The sequence below is a fragment of the Netta rufina genome, assembly GCF_964035555.1.
Source record: "Netta rufina genome assembly, chromosome: 16".
Classification (NCBI taxonomy): domain Eukaryota; kingdom Metazoa; phylum Chordata; class Aves; order Anseriformes; family Anatidae; genus Netta; species Netta rufina.
Window position 1 is genome coordinate 1,501,877 of NC_140140.1, and position 14,795 is coordinate 1,516,671.

Consider the following 14,795-nt stretch of genomic DNA (forward strand, 5'->3'; position numbering starts at 1 on the left):
GCACACGTTTATTTGTGAACTGACTGATTATTCAAGTTACTTACAATCTGAGAGTGGCCATATATCATGACACTCTATATTCAAATCCTTTTTTAATAGTCATATCTCGGATTGATTTGTGCTCTTGCTTCCTGTGCCTGTTGAATCCAAAACAAGCTGTGTTGCATATATGTTATGCTGTTTTTTAATGTGTATCTAACAGTCTAAATCCTAATTGCAGAGTTGCTGGGAAAAAAGCATCTAAACGGACAAAGTCAATCAATGGGTCCCTTTATATCTTCAGAGGCCGAATAAACACAGAAGTCATGGAGGTGGAGAATGTGGAGGATGGAACAGGTAAGAGAAGAAATACTGTCTTTTAACAACACAGAAAGTCCAAATCTTGTGTGGGAAGTTGGCACAAAAGTATTCATCCTTCTCCTTTAATGAAGTCTTAGGTAGTTGTGTAACATCCCATGTCTTCATTCTTAGACCAACTCACACAGCTGAAAGACTGGTCATACTTTCAGGCATTAGTCCTTCATTCTGAAATGACTTTACGAAGTTTATGTATCCAGAAGCTTGTCTATTTTTTCCCTTAATCCAAGTTAATTTAGTAAATGATTTTTAAACTTCTTTCCATCCTTTCTTTTCTTACATCTTAAGCTATTATAGCTAAAATAACAGAACTTCTAGGTCATTTTCTAGTTTAGAATACTACCAGATATTAGTCTTAGCATCAAATCAGAAGCATGGAATGTAGCCGAGAATGAAATATGGGAATAGCTGTTGCATGTCCTGACACAAGCTGGAAGAATTGATGAGTTTATGATTTCATCCACAAAGGTTGCACCAGGCCCTGCTCCTACTGTACTAAGTCAGGAATTAGTATTATTTCCTTTCACAGATAACATTTAAAGAGTTCCCATGTCCTGTGGACAAAAACCCTGACGTGCAACAAGCTAGTCTATCTCTAGAAATTTCAGCACAAGTAATCCAAACAAGCATCATGGCCTTTTTCAACGATGCCATTGTATTTAAAATATTTTCATTCTTCTGAGGTGAAATTACGAAGCGTCACTCTTAGGACTGAAGCTGTAGAGAAGACAGCTTTGTGGGCAAAGTATTGTGCTAGGAATAGGAATATGGTGATCTATTTGAATAGAACTTCAGTCATTAGTGTGCCCACTGTGGATTTTCATGAGAAAAGTTGTCAGGGCTCTTCCAAATACGAGGTTTCACTGCCCTGGAGTCACAGGGATCCTTGATTACAGACCTTTTTTACGTAATTTGTACAGGGGACAGATTTTTCAAATTGAACAACACAGGCATGGATACTCCTATTAATGTTTGTACTTCCAGGGTGGTAAGTAACAGCCAGCCACATGGACAGTCAGTAAGACTGATGCATAAGGAACACCTTAAAAATCAAGCTCTCCAATAAGAGCATTTTAATAAAGGTGTCGCACACTGATCTGATTCAAGAAGCAGGCCTTCTATTCATCGTGTGTATTGTGCTTTGGGATTTTACAGCAGATTACCACAGCAACGGCTACACGGTGACAAATGGCTGGAAGATACACAACACAGCCAAAAACAAATGGTTTGTCTGTATGGCCAAGACTGCAGAGGACAAGCAGAAATGGCTGGATGCTATAATCAAGGAAAGAGAGCAGAGAGAGAGTAAGTGGATAAAGTATTTTCTAATGCATTGAATGAATTTGTGTAAAAAGGAGAAATTAATTGGCATGTGGAAATAGGTCTGAGAGGAAGAGAAAAGGTTGCAGTTTTTCCTCCATGTTTTGAGAAAGACTTAACATCTATCCTTAATGACAAGGAAACTCAAGTGATTGAAAATAACTGTTTCTGAATATGTGCTATTTTTATTTATTTATTTATTTATTTTATGGGCTTGTGTTAGTAATATTTATCAAATTGTTTTCACTTACCAAAGGGTCAGTTTCTTTGATGCATTAAGTTACTGAAAAAAATTAAACTTTTTTTTTTTTTTTAATTTTTAATTTGTAAATAAGATAAAAATGTTTTGCATTAAAAAGTAAAATAAATATATTAGTAAAATAAAGACATGATCTCGAAGTAAGCAGAACAGCTCATGGAGGAAAAAAGAGAAATGTTTAAATTTAGACTGAGCAGTGACAAATGAGTGCAGGTGCTTGTCACTTTTATCTTTTCTTGTGGAATGAAAGAAGAACTAAGCTTATCTTAAAATTATGTTGTACAATAAATAGGAGCAGGGTTGGAAAGCTGTGAATCAGTGGGTGGTAAAAGTTCTGAGTTCCTTTTTAATTCAGAAGTATCTTTCACAAGTGAACCTAGTTCCCTGTTTGCTGAATGGGAACGATAGTATCTCACTGCCAGAGGAAATGACATTTCTTTTAAAATGTTCTGTGCCTGACTTTTAGAAGGGATTCCCCTATGTGCAGATACCACTTCATTAAAGATCTAATTGCTCGTCCATGCCGGTATTAAAAGAGGTCAGTCTGAACCCTATTATTAGTAGTATGTTTTCAGGACTTGTACTTGCTATGCTATAATGTTTTAAATTTTTGAAGAACTTTTAAAGTTTAAGAAACTTACAGATCTGTCACAGAAGTTCAATGAAAACGGGGACTCTGAAGCCTTTAATGTCCTTTGCAATCCAAACCTTATTTTTTATGTTACAATATTTTGCAGCAGAAAAACACCTAATCTGCTAAACACAAATCACGTTGCAGTGTTACATTATCAGAATGTAAAATATTTCTAACATACCTTATCATGTTACGCACCTTTTGATAATAGCAAGGATACTACACTACAAATGTAGATCAAGCACAGTGTGAATTCAAAAGAACTACCTCAATGCAACGGAGAGAATCAGTTTTCATTTTTTTTAAAGGAAATGTTTTAACATTCTGAGCTGCTGATCTGTACTCATTGATCAATGCTGCAGTTCTGCATGTTTTAAATAAAATATATTTCTTGGCTCTTAGTTTTACCCTCAGAGTGCTAAATCATATCTCCAAAAGATCCAGCGAGTCTTCATTTCAGAGTGAGTTTTTTCTTTATGAGGTCACTAGCACTCTGTGGAATTTCCTATGCCTCAAGTAAAATGTGTGAGGAGAGGGAATTTTGATAAGAAGTAAAAAGACTGAACTAGGAAAACAAACCAAATGCTATCAGGGACCTTGAGAATATAGTTAGGTGAGTGAAATATCAGGAAGGGAAAGGAATTGTTCCTTAATAGAAAGTTTGTCAAAGTTTTCCATGCAGCGTTGGCTAGCTACTCTGTTTTTTTCTGACATTTTTTGTCATGTGGCTTTATGATGTGGCAGCTGACAGGAGCATGGATAAGCACGGATATTCTGGCAGACATTCCAGACTTTATTGGAAAAGCTCCTTTGGATCCGAGTAATTGCAAAGTCATAGAGCTATCTGTGTTTGGATTAGAAAGTTTGGTGGGATTCCCAATTCTGTAGGATGAGCTGGGTAGAATGTGCTTTCCAGCCTGCCATTTACATCAGAGCCTGGGGAATTTGGTGATGTAAGACCACATGAGAAATGTACTGTTACACAGGCTGGTTTCTATCACGAGTTCATGTTGCAAATTAGCCTCGGCTACATGTGTCAGCATTTGCATTGAATTGGATCAAATCATTAGGGGAAGATGATGGAAGAATAACAGCAATAAACCAGGTGATTTGTAGAGCCAAAACCTGTAGCCACATATCTGACACATGCAAGAAATGCAGTATTCGAAAGACAGTGTTGCACAAGACTAATTCCTGGAATATGCATGTCAAGCCTTTAAAACAAATGCATTAAGCATTTTGAGAAAGCTAGAAGGCAGTTCTGATGTGACACAGAAGACTGTTCATTTGTTAATTTGACAAGTTCAGTATCTTACCATAAAGCAACAGAATGTAAATGCAGTTAGGTGACCTGCTATTCCCAACAAATAAACAGTTTTCATTTTCTAGCCTTACACTGATCACTTAAACTCTACCTAATGTCAATCTCTGTAAAAGTTAGGCAAGTAAATCCAAGGCCAATTCAGACTTTGAACTGATCTTAGAGATGCCCAAACTATGAGACTCTGTTTCAGACTCAGAGTTCCCTAAGTCTGCAAGTGAATTTGTGCTGCCTGTATTCAGAAGAGTCCTGGTCATGACTCAAAACATGATTAGGAGAACAAATGTCTGCTGAGTCTTGCTTCCTGCTCTGTCGGTTAGTTAACCTAATGCACTTAGAGATTTGTATTTTCAACACTCTGCAAGTCAGGTGATTTTTGGTGAGATACAGGAAAGAGGAGTGGGAAAAAAAAAAAAAAAAAGCACGAGCATAACAGCATTCAGAGCACTTGTATGAAACTCAAGAGGCTCAGATCTATGCCTTTCTCTCTGAAAAGTTCAAATGTGCAATTTCAGGTCCCCAGCTGAGTCCAATTCAATTTTGGACCTGCACTAGGCTATCTAAATCTAATCCATAATTTACATACATGCACATATATGCCTAGGAAAGGTATATGTAGCAAAGCGTAGCCAGAAAGCAAAATGGTTAGTTCAGGCTAGAGGTGACAAAGCGTTCTCTGCAGCAAAGCAACTTTTTTAATGTGCTGTCCTCTTAAAGCAATTTGCACTTTATTTCTAGGCGAAACTCATTTTCCAGGCTTTTTTGACAAATTTAAAGAATGTCAGAAAATGTGAGTTACAAGGACAGTTATTGAGACATAGAAAGCTATCCTTTTCAGAGATCTTACTCCTGACTATACCACTTTGAAAGTTAACGTGCTATGTGGTAACTCATACAAAGTGGAGGTGAAATTTTCTCTGTATCCAATTATCTATCATTCCTTAAATCACTCAGTATTTCTTTCAATGACTGGATAATAGGATTTTCAAACTGAATTTTAGCCTAGGGGTATTAGTAAATAGGCTAATTAAGAAAGGATGAGAAAATAATGTTCCCATCTACATTTGATTTATTTGAGGATGTGAATTTGATGTCAGCAGTTCTGTATTTTTGGCTTCAAGTAATAGAAAACTCAAAAAGTCATCTGCTCTGTCAAGCATAGAGGTGCCTTGAACGTGCCTTATGAAGGCAGTTATTTCAGGGTCAAAAGTGAAATTGCAACAGGAATTCAGTTTCAAAAGGTATATATTTTCTCTCTCTTTATTTGGAACTTATCCATGTTCTGTAAACCGTTCTACTTCTGTGTTGTGATGGGCCCATAAGTTTAAAGGTACTTCTCAAAATTGGGAAGAAAAGCTGTGAACCTCTCTGACATGCTACATGCACCAATGACAGATTTGCACTCAGATCAATAAGTGATCCAATTTCCCTTTTATTTGGCAAATAAACCTCTTCATTTTTGTGTTTCTATCACTGTCTGCGTGGCCTCAGCATTTGACTTTGAGGAACTACTTTTTTCTAATGCTAAGGGTCTGAAGGAATTCCTGCTTTGTATTCCAGGTTTGAAACTGGGAATGGAGAGGGATGCATACGTCATGATTGCAGAGAAAGGAGAGAAGCTGTACCAAATGATGATGAGCAAGAAAGTGAACCTTATCAAAGACAGGAGGAGAAAATTAAGTACTGTTCCCAAGTGCTTTCTTGGCAAGTAAGTGGCATTTGAATTGAAAAGCCCTTTTCATAGCAATTAAAGAATGGACTCTGAATTTTCTGCAAATGGCATTGTGAGGTCAGATTAGATGTGCTTTGATGGAGCTTAATTGAAAAGGCCTAACCTCCATTACAATTTTTATTAAAATTAATCACCAATTTCTATTTTATGCTGAACAGTGACAGCTTCTTCTGTTGTACAGTAACACACAACAGCTGTTTCAAATCAGCCAAAGGAGTAAAAAAAAAAGTATCTTAACTCCCACAAGCTCTGGGCTGTTAGTGGCCTAACCTGTATCCTCTTTTGTATGCAAGTAGATGCTGACCAGATAAGATTTAAATCCAGCAGAGCTGTCCTGCTCTCAGGACTGAATATCCTGTTTGCCAGTGCAGCAGACAAAAACGAAAGATTATCCATTAATTTCCCTTCCTTCCCTGTGGTCTCTGTCATGGCATTTTGCAGGCAGCACTCCTTGTTTACAGGGTGCCGAAATGATGCTTTGGCTTTCAGCCTGACAGAATACACTCTAGTAGCATAGGCTGGTAATGTTATTGCTATATGAAAACCTCTTGTGGAGATTTGACCAGGCTGAGGTGCCTACAGGTATCCCGATCTCTGACAAAAGCATTATTTTGGCTAATTTTCCAGCCTCTGCCATTCTAAACAAAACAAAACAAACAAACAAAAACACCTCTGCTGATGTCTTTTGAGTTGCTTGTTAATGCAGTCCTGGGCAACTCAGTCGAGTGCAACTCAGTCAGTGCAATGCAGTCATGACTCACAGACCTTCCATATCATTCCCGGGGCTTGCCCTGAACAATGCTTTTTGGCTGTGACCTATTCATTTTTTTTTCAGATATTTCTGCCCAAGGGAGAAACTAAGGAGTGTGCTGGGATGTACTTAGTGGTTTTCTGGTAAATGCAGCTGAGAGTAACACTAAGGCCACAAAAGTAATTTTTCTCTTGGCCTTTGGATATTAGATAGCATCTAATAATTCAAGAAATAAAATGTGGTTGTAGTGGAAAAAAAAAAAAAAAGCATAAACTACTTCTAACAACCTTAGAAATATCATGTGTTTATTTATAAGGCTGTTTATGGCACTGGTCTGCAAATACTTTTTCCTGACCACTCTTCGGGTGTATTGGCATTGAGGCATATGAGCGGTGATACGATCTGCAGTCTGGGTGTTGAAGCCAATATATGTAAATGATCTGTTTGCCATGCTTCTTTTCAGCACTGCACCAAATTGATTGCAAAGCCTTGACCTGTACTGAACTTGTGATAGAGAGAATTTATTAACCTCAAGAGATTCCAGACATATCTGATCATATTGCACGACCCTGAATCAGCTGGATTTTCCTTTGTATTTCCTGAGTAGAAACCTAGCTGTTTCAGTCCCTTACTTTCAGGGGAAGAGCTGGGAATAGTGTCTTGGCTGGCATGCTAGCTGAGAACTCAGCATGGCAGTAAGAGAAGTGCGGATGCTCTCAGTTACACTGAGAACTGCTTAGAACAAGATGAGAAAACAAATCAAGTTTTGCCATTCACTTTGTAAGTTGATGTTTTTTTAGCAAGTCTACCATACACCAAAAAAAAAAACACCTCTGAATATTTCTGGATCACACACTTTACAGTTTTTTGTAAAACTTTTGGAGCAAATGATGATTGATTTTGCTTATGAATCAAATACCACACAAGTCTTAAAGTAAATTTTAAGAAAACTATCCCATAGTGCTGAAGCTTCAGAGCTGTGAGAGTACATTCGCTTCTTTTGTTTTTCCAATGCTCAATTTCAGACTTTAAGATAACTGCCTTGCATTTAGAATCCCAATAAACTCCAGGGACACAGGTCCAAATGAAAGACGTAGAGGTCAGCAATGTTCTGCTGTGGTTTAGGGCAGTTGTTTAAGTGCTATAAACTGTCATAGACGTATTGCACTTGATGGAAAATGTAGTGACTGGGCATCAGCCCGGGCACCTAACGTGATTACTGTCAATGGCCAGCAGGTATGGGATGGGGCAGTCCACAGGGTATATGTCTTGTATTTCCAGTAATTGATAGGGAGGACTATTCTTACTTCTCCTTCTGCAGTTTATGTTCTGTGTTTCAGCTTCTGAAAGCTATTAGAAACAGTTCAGAATCACTGGGAAATAAAGGATGAGCTTTCCTTCTGAGATACAGAGCCTGACTCATCACTACAGTAGTCTGGCTTTAGGAGTTTTACAAAATCTGCTGGTTTCTATGGGATTCCCCTGGCGCAGCTGAATAGATTCTGCTGCAGCTTCTACATTATGACAGAGTAGCCCCTCAGCAAACTGAAGTTTTTGTTATTGAAGTTGTTGTTGTTATTCTAAAGGCACGATGTAAATACTACCTACAGCTTAGATGAGTCAGTTCTGATAAACATGAAGAGACTAAAAATACTTCATTTAGAGCCCACAGTTGGAGGCATGGATGCTGGTTTTGATAAGCAGCAATCCTCCACAGATTGGCAAGCACCCAAGTGGTTTATTGAACTCAGATTTCCCATATGTTGTGCTACTTCATATATTCCTTTTGTTCTTTCTTTATGAATTTAACACATTTCTAGTGTAATTAATAATTAACTTGGCAAACAACTCCGATCCCCCTAGGGCTCTGGCAGTACTTGCAATGTAAATTTTTCTGTACTTACTGTTTCTAATTGAGTAACATTCTACATATTTATCCATTTCTGTCTTCTATTCTGCCCATGTGTGCAACTCTGCCTCTCACCAGAGAGAGGTTTTATTTCATGCTGCTTATGCAGACAGACCTAGCACCTTTTGTTTGTAAATTAGAAGCATCATTTATGTATCTCACCATCAGCAGCTTCACTAAATGACCTTAAATTAACCTGTTAGGGGCACTTGTGCTGTTCTGTGCTTGAATTCAGTGAGTTTGAATATTCTGTCCTAAGTCTTACTGTGATTCCTTTTAAAGCCAGCACACTTACAACACTGAGGGGGAAATGAATCAGAGCCAGTGAAGAAAGGTGAACTATGTAATGAAGTCAGACCATGAACTCTGGTTGGATGAGTAGCCTGAACTGAAGTAGCTGTTTTCTCTCCTGTGTATAAGGTTTTTAAGGTCATTAGTTAATCTTGCTTTCCTGCTCCCCTTCAAATGTCTGCATAAAGTAAGGATCTGCAGCAGCTTTATAGATTCAGCAAGGTCTTCTCTCATTTTGTGTGTCTGTTAATTATGATGACCTAAGAGGAGTGGTGGGAAAAGTCATGAACAGGAGATCTGGATATTCTGCAGAACATTTCTGCCAGAAATGTACAAAATTGAGCCGCACAGAAGAGGAATCACTCCTCACAACAGTTCTCACACATGCTTCAAGGACGGTGTCACCTGTGGTTGGCTGAGGGCTCGCAGGTATATGTCTGCTTATATTCAGAGAGAAAAAGACAATTGTTTCTGTTCTGCTTTCCTTTGCAGTGAGTTTGTGTCATGGCTCACAGAGATTGGGGAGATAAGCAAACCTGAGGAAGGGGTCAACCTGGGACAGGCACTGTTGGAAAATGGAATTATTCATCATGGTGAGTGCTCCATGCCATAAAGAGATGCCATATTTCAATTATGCCTTGGAAATAAGGGTGGAAAACTGACTGCAGGTGTTCATATGATGTTTGAATGCTTTTCTGTACTATACCCATAAAATGCTCAGTTGTTAGTGACTTTTGGGATTAATGGGATTAAAACAAGACTCATTGGGTATCCTAAAAGCATTTATGACTGCAGTTGCTTGATTTCTCTGCAATATCTTTGTTGTCGTGTACACAGACTATATCAGGTATGTATTCATTTATGTTTTGTGTGGTTGAAAATCTTTAGTGATCATTAATACAGCTTTCCATGTGGGACATCAACAATACAAATAAAAGTTCAGCAGTACTCTTTTAGAATGGGGCACAGGTAAAAAAGAGTGAGAGGCTCCAGATGCTGGGTCATTCTTCCTCGTGAGACTGCTTCTTGGAGAGAGAAGACATGATGGAAGGTTTCTGTGGGATTTGTTATTTTCAGCTCATTTTGCAAAAGTCTTTCTCTTTAACATAGCAATGCATTATATTTCTTCATTGTACCCAGCAGATGACCTTGAAGTCATGTAGCGGTGGGTAGCACAAAGCACTTGTTTGAAACTTTTCTTTGCTGTCTGCCTTTCTACTAAACAAGGACTTTCTCCAGATTATGTCCTTTAACTTCAGGTATCTCCTGCTGTTTCCTGCTATTTTCACATTTTGGTATGCAGACAGAGCAACACATTCATATTTTATTTAAGCAGCAAATGTCCCAATTTCAATTTTCAGGTGAGTTTAGCTGCAAAATGTACTTCAAAGGGATAAGGCATATAGGTCTCAAATCACCAATGGTCTGTATTTCCATACAGACCATTTCCAATCTCTTGGAAACCAATTTAAATAGGGGAACCGTTTAATTAGGCAAGTATTGCTTTAATCTCTTGGTATCACATCTCCATAAACTTGTCTTTCAGGTGACAACAACACTATTAAGAAATAATGTCTATTTTCTTCCTTTAATTACCACAGAGAAATCTAATATTAGCAGCATGATAATCCTTCATACCCGTACACTTTTACCCCCAGTTACCTAGACATACTTTCTGGCACATTCAGACTTTGAAAGGCCAAAGACTGGAAGGAATTGATGCTTACTTAGGTAACAAAATATTTTTTTTTGCAAAAATGTGTAGGGAGAAGCCTATCACGTCAGATTCAAGTGAGATTTTATATGCACGAGGTCACAAACATTGAATGCTTTTAAGTACTTGTCCCTAACTCTGGCTCTGGAGAACTGGAATGCTCTGTCTTCAATGTGTAGGAATTCCCCTTTGAATGAAGGTTACTCTTTTGCATTCACACCCTTACTTGCCTGAATTCTTAATGTGTACAGTTGCACTGTCAATGCAAAAAGTCTTCTGAGACTTGCTATTTCGTGAGCATTTACCCTGCTGCAGCTTCATACTCTGACCCTTTTGGCAGTGTCCTCCCTATCTAAACACAAATTTTACAGCTCAGAGGAAGTTGTGTTGTCATATCCGCTGCTTCCCTCATTCAAACACACTGAGCAAGGCACATCTGATTGGTTTTAATGTTACCTTTACCTTGAGGTCCTGATGTTACTGTATATAATGAGAGTTAGTGCTAGATGTTAGAAAGTATTTGCAGTGCTACATTTAGTTAAGGAAATACCCCTTGAAATCTTGATAAATCATTATAAAAGAAAGTTTTCCATTCTGTGTCTCCTCATGTATCAAGAACTTAAAACTTAAGCACCACCATGAAGCCCTTACCCTTCCTCTATATTAAGCAATATCTTTTATCTTTTGATTTCACTTGGCTTAACATTACTGTCAGGTGAAAACTGCTGATCTTTCAGCCTGCCTGAGAAGCAGGGCCACAGAAGATTGCTGAGTGGCAGAGTGCTGAGCTCTGTGCATTTTATCACTCCTTTTCCTCTGTCTCCTTTTATTCTGTCTTTTTTATCTGGGACTGCTGATGTGCAAGTTCTGGTACCTGCCACAGACAGTACAAGTGATCAGAACCTCATCTACTGTGTGCTGGCCACAAAAGACCAAAAGACACTTTGTGCAGACCTGGTTCTCAATAGAATTCAAAACACAAAATCCAGAGCAGACAGACTCTCTAAGAAGAGAGTCTAACGCAGGCCAGAGATTCAACCATATAGAAAAGTATATGCACCTGATCCAGCAAATTTTGTTTTACTCTGTGAAAAATATCACCACAAGTAGGAATCTTTATGACATATTCACAGACCAGCGTGTTGCACATGATGAGGAAAAGTCTTCAGAATTTCCATTTTTTGCCTTCTAAGCAATCACTCTACCCACTCTGCAAGGGGAAGGCTAAGTCTCAAACTGAATCCTGGTACTTCTGAGTTGCTCTAACCCAGTGCAATCCCTTGTCTCAGGGTAATCAAACTCAGTCTAATGTGCACCTTAAATAGTAAAAATCCAGATTGTCTTTCAGTTCATCAAACACAATCTATGCTGTGAAATACTGCATCCAAAATCTTAAAGGGTGCTCCAGCACAAAGGCGTAGCTACAGTTTTGTTCCACTGGCAAAGGCAGAAAAGATAATTGTGACTAAGCTATCCTACCTTCATCTGCTCTCTGCTTGGGTTACTGTTTTCCAGATCTCCCTCTTTTTTATGCAGTTGTAACTGGTCTCCATTAAGTTAAGTTGTGAACAATGGCATTTCTACACAGGGTATTGTAAAATCTGGAAGATACTTTATTGCTTATTTTGAATTTGAATATTCTTTGGAACCTAATAGTTTTTACCTATTTATTAATCAGTGAAACAAGTAGTTTCTACCACAAATTACTATCTTCACTATGAGGTTTTCACTTCTGTAATAGTTTATCTTAGAATGGAGCCAGGATAAGCCTATGTCTAACTGGATATGGACTTCAACCCTCTTCTGATTTGGTCCATTGGATAAAACTGTTTGAAACTGGATATGTTTTAACACTTCCGATTTCAGCCAATGCTCCTTTTGAAATGGTTGCTTATCACACTGCAACATCTTTTGTGTGCTTGTCTTTATAGCCTGTTAGTATATAGCATGACCCAATGAATTTTAAGCTATTCTACTACAGAATAGCTATTCTGGTTGAAAAAGCAGTCTTTCAAAAGTGCTGTTTAATTTTTAGAAGGAGCTCACTACTAAACACAAGGACCTTAGTAGAAGAATACTTCCACCAGCTGTAGTTCCTCCCACCAGAATACTCTCTGCTTTTGGAAGTGCAGAACTTTAGGCAGCTGCAGAAAAGGCTATACTGCTGTGATAAATGTTGTGGGAATTTGCAGACACTTTATTCAAAACTCAACAAAAAAAATCAGACAACCTCAATTGCCTTCACTAGGGCCATTTCCAAAGCTTTACATAAATTGAATCTGATGCAAAGGGAAGAAATTTCAATTTTACTGGAGCCATGGTATTTTAGGAAACGGCTTTTGTTAGTGAAACTATTCAGAAGTGCACAGAAGCATGTAAATCCACAAGGAGAGATGTGAAAAGTTGAGTCTTCTCTTCAGAAAGCGACTGATACCAATTAATCTCTAGGTACAAAAGTACCAGCTGGCCTATATAGCAGGGGAGAAAAGACTGATTTTAATTATCATGCTGATGTTTTAGTTTCAGATAAGCACCAGTTTAAGAATGAGCAGGTGATGTACAGATTTCGCTACGATGATGGAACATATAAACCAAGAAGTGAATTGGAAGACATCATGTCCAAGGTTTGTTCCCATTCTTGTGATTTGTATAAGAACCCCCAAAGAGTTTCCTCTGCCTCTAAATGCTGGTGAACTGTTGGATAGGAGATCCCTAATGCTGTTTACCTTTGTTGTATTCAGCTCTCCATACTAATGCCATAAGAGACATTCAGTCTAGGGAGAGGAAGCAGAGCTTAGCCATAAATAACAATACAGTTGTGACTGTGCCCAAGACTGCTTTTTAAAATCCTAATACAGTTTAAAAAGGGTCTGAAAGAAATGGTAGGCCATAATGCAGCATGTCTGTTGAAAATGTAGGCATTATGGTTCAGGGAGATAGAAGATATCAATATTTAACTGCTGCTTCTGATAAGTGTATGTCAAATGAGTTCTGCTGACCCATATATGCCATATATTATTTAATAAATTGGATTTCTTCTTATGGACATCAGTTCATGGGTTAATTGCTAGGAAGGATTAATGGAGAAAATGTTGGAATGGATTTGATTAGAGATAAAAGTGTATTTTTCAGTTTCTGGAGGCAGGGAAATAAGAAAAAATTGTTTGACAGAGGATAAAGGATCTGTTTTGAAAAACAGTTAATCAATAGATAATTCTGGCTGAGTAAAGACATCGGTGTCCAAGTTTTGCTAGCTGTAGCTAATCAGCATTTTTTGGACAAAGAAAAAAGTGATAATATCATCTATTTTTCCTTCTTCAGGGTGTGAGACTCTACTGCAGACTACACTGCCTTTATACTCCAGTGGTAAAGTAAGTTCACCTACGTGATCACCTCACATACAGTATCTGGCTTTGTTAAAGGGACAACATGCTACTATTTAAATCTTGTTTCTTTCTCATTATAAACTGTAATAAACATTTTTGTGGCTCTTTTACTTTCCTCCTATCTCCACAATTCAGTTCTGTAATTGGACTTCTGTTGGAGGATGTTTGAACTGGATTTTGGGAGAGTGAAAGGCTGGTGTTGCATTCTTCCTGGCATGTGCTTCTTCTTCCAGTTCACGAGAGCTATTAGTATGCCACGAGTTTATTTGTGTACTCTGGCATTCTCTGTGAGATAAAGTAGGTGTGATTAATGAGTGACTACTGATTCAGGGCAGATTTTGTAGTGTAGATGATGTATTATTTGGTTATAGAAAATGTAAACAGATGCTGAAGTGATGTGAGCAGATGCCAACGTGATGCTAGAATGCTTTCATTCAAAGAGCCCTAAACAAACAAGAACCAATCAAAAGTGAAATAAAACATGAAATTGTAATATGAAAAAAAAAAAAAGAAAATCTTGAATGGAGTCTTCAGAACTTGGCTTTATATAAATGAATTCTAAAGAATAGAGGGAACTTACCTCTATTCTTTTATTACATTATTTTATTTTATTTTATTTTATTTTATTTTATTTTATTTTATTTTATTTTATTTTATTTTATTTTATTTTATTTTATTTTATTTTATTTTATTTTATTTTATTTTATTTTATTTTATTTTATTTTATTATTTATTACAGTTACTTGCAGTTAGTTAAGCCTCCCAGCCCACAGGAGATGATTTGCAATCATCGTTGCCTTACTGTGACATCAAATGAACATTTCTGGCCTGTAATGGAACCCACCCTGAACCACTCAGGTGTTCTGTTTAGTTGCCTATGATTGAGAATTGGGCATTTTTACTGAAGAGAATTTATTTTTTACATAGAAAAATTGGATGAGGAAGAAGTCCCAAATTCAGTACAGCTTCCCTCTTGTCCCTGAGTTGAGCAGCTGCAAAGATAGTTATACTTCATAAGCCATATCAATTGTAAATTGTTTTTGTTGTTGTTGTTTGTTTGTTTTTGTTTTTGCCAGAATAGCCATTCTACAATAATAGAGATTTCAGTCAGCCTGAAGGGT

At 37.6% G+C, this 14,795-nt stretch overlaps 1 protein-coding gene across 1 annotated transcript in view; it reads left to right on the plus strand.

Annotated features, from left to right (window-relative positions):
• The window catches only part of PREX1 (phosphatidylinositol-3,4,5-trisphosphate dependent Rac exchange factor 1), a gene marked incomplete at its 5' end in the record, with an annotated part of 172,307 nt that overhangs the window by 106,428 nt on the left and 51,084 nt on the right, over window positions 1–14,795 (plus strand). The window contains 6 exons of the mRNA XM_084296939.1: window positions 221–336; window positions 1,513–1,662; window positions 5,452–5,599; window positions 9,067–9,167; window positions 12,809–12,912; window positions 13,610–13,659. Coding sequence (XP_084153065.1) covers window positions 221–336; window positions 1,513–1,662; window positions 5,452–5,599; window positions 9,067–9,167; window positions 12,809–12,912; window positions 13,610–13,659 — 669 coding nt within the window. The remainder of the gene's footprint in view (window positions 1–220; window positions 337–1,512; window positions 1,663–5,451; window positions 5,600–9,066; window positions 9,168–12,808; window positions 12,913–13,609; window positions 13,660–14,795) is intronic.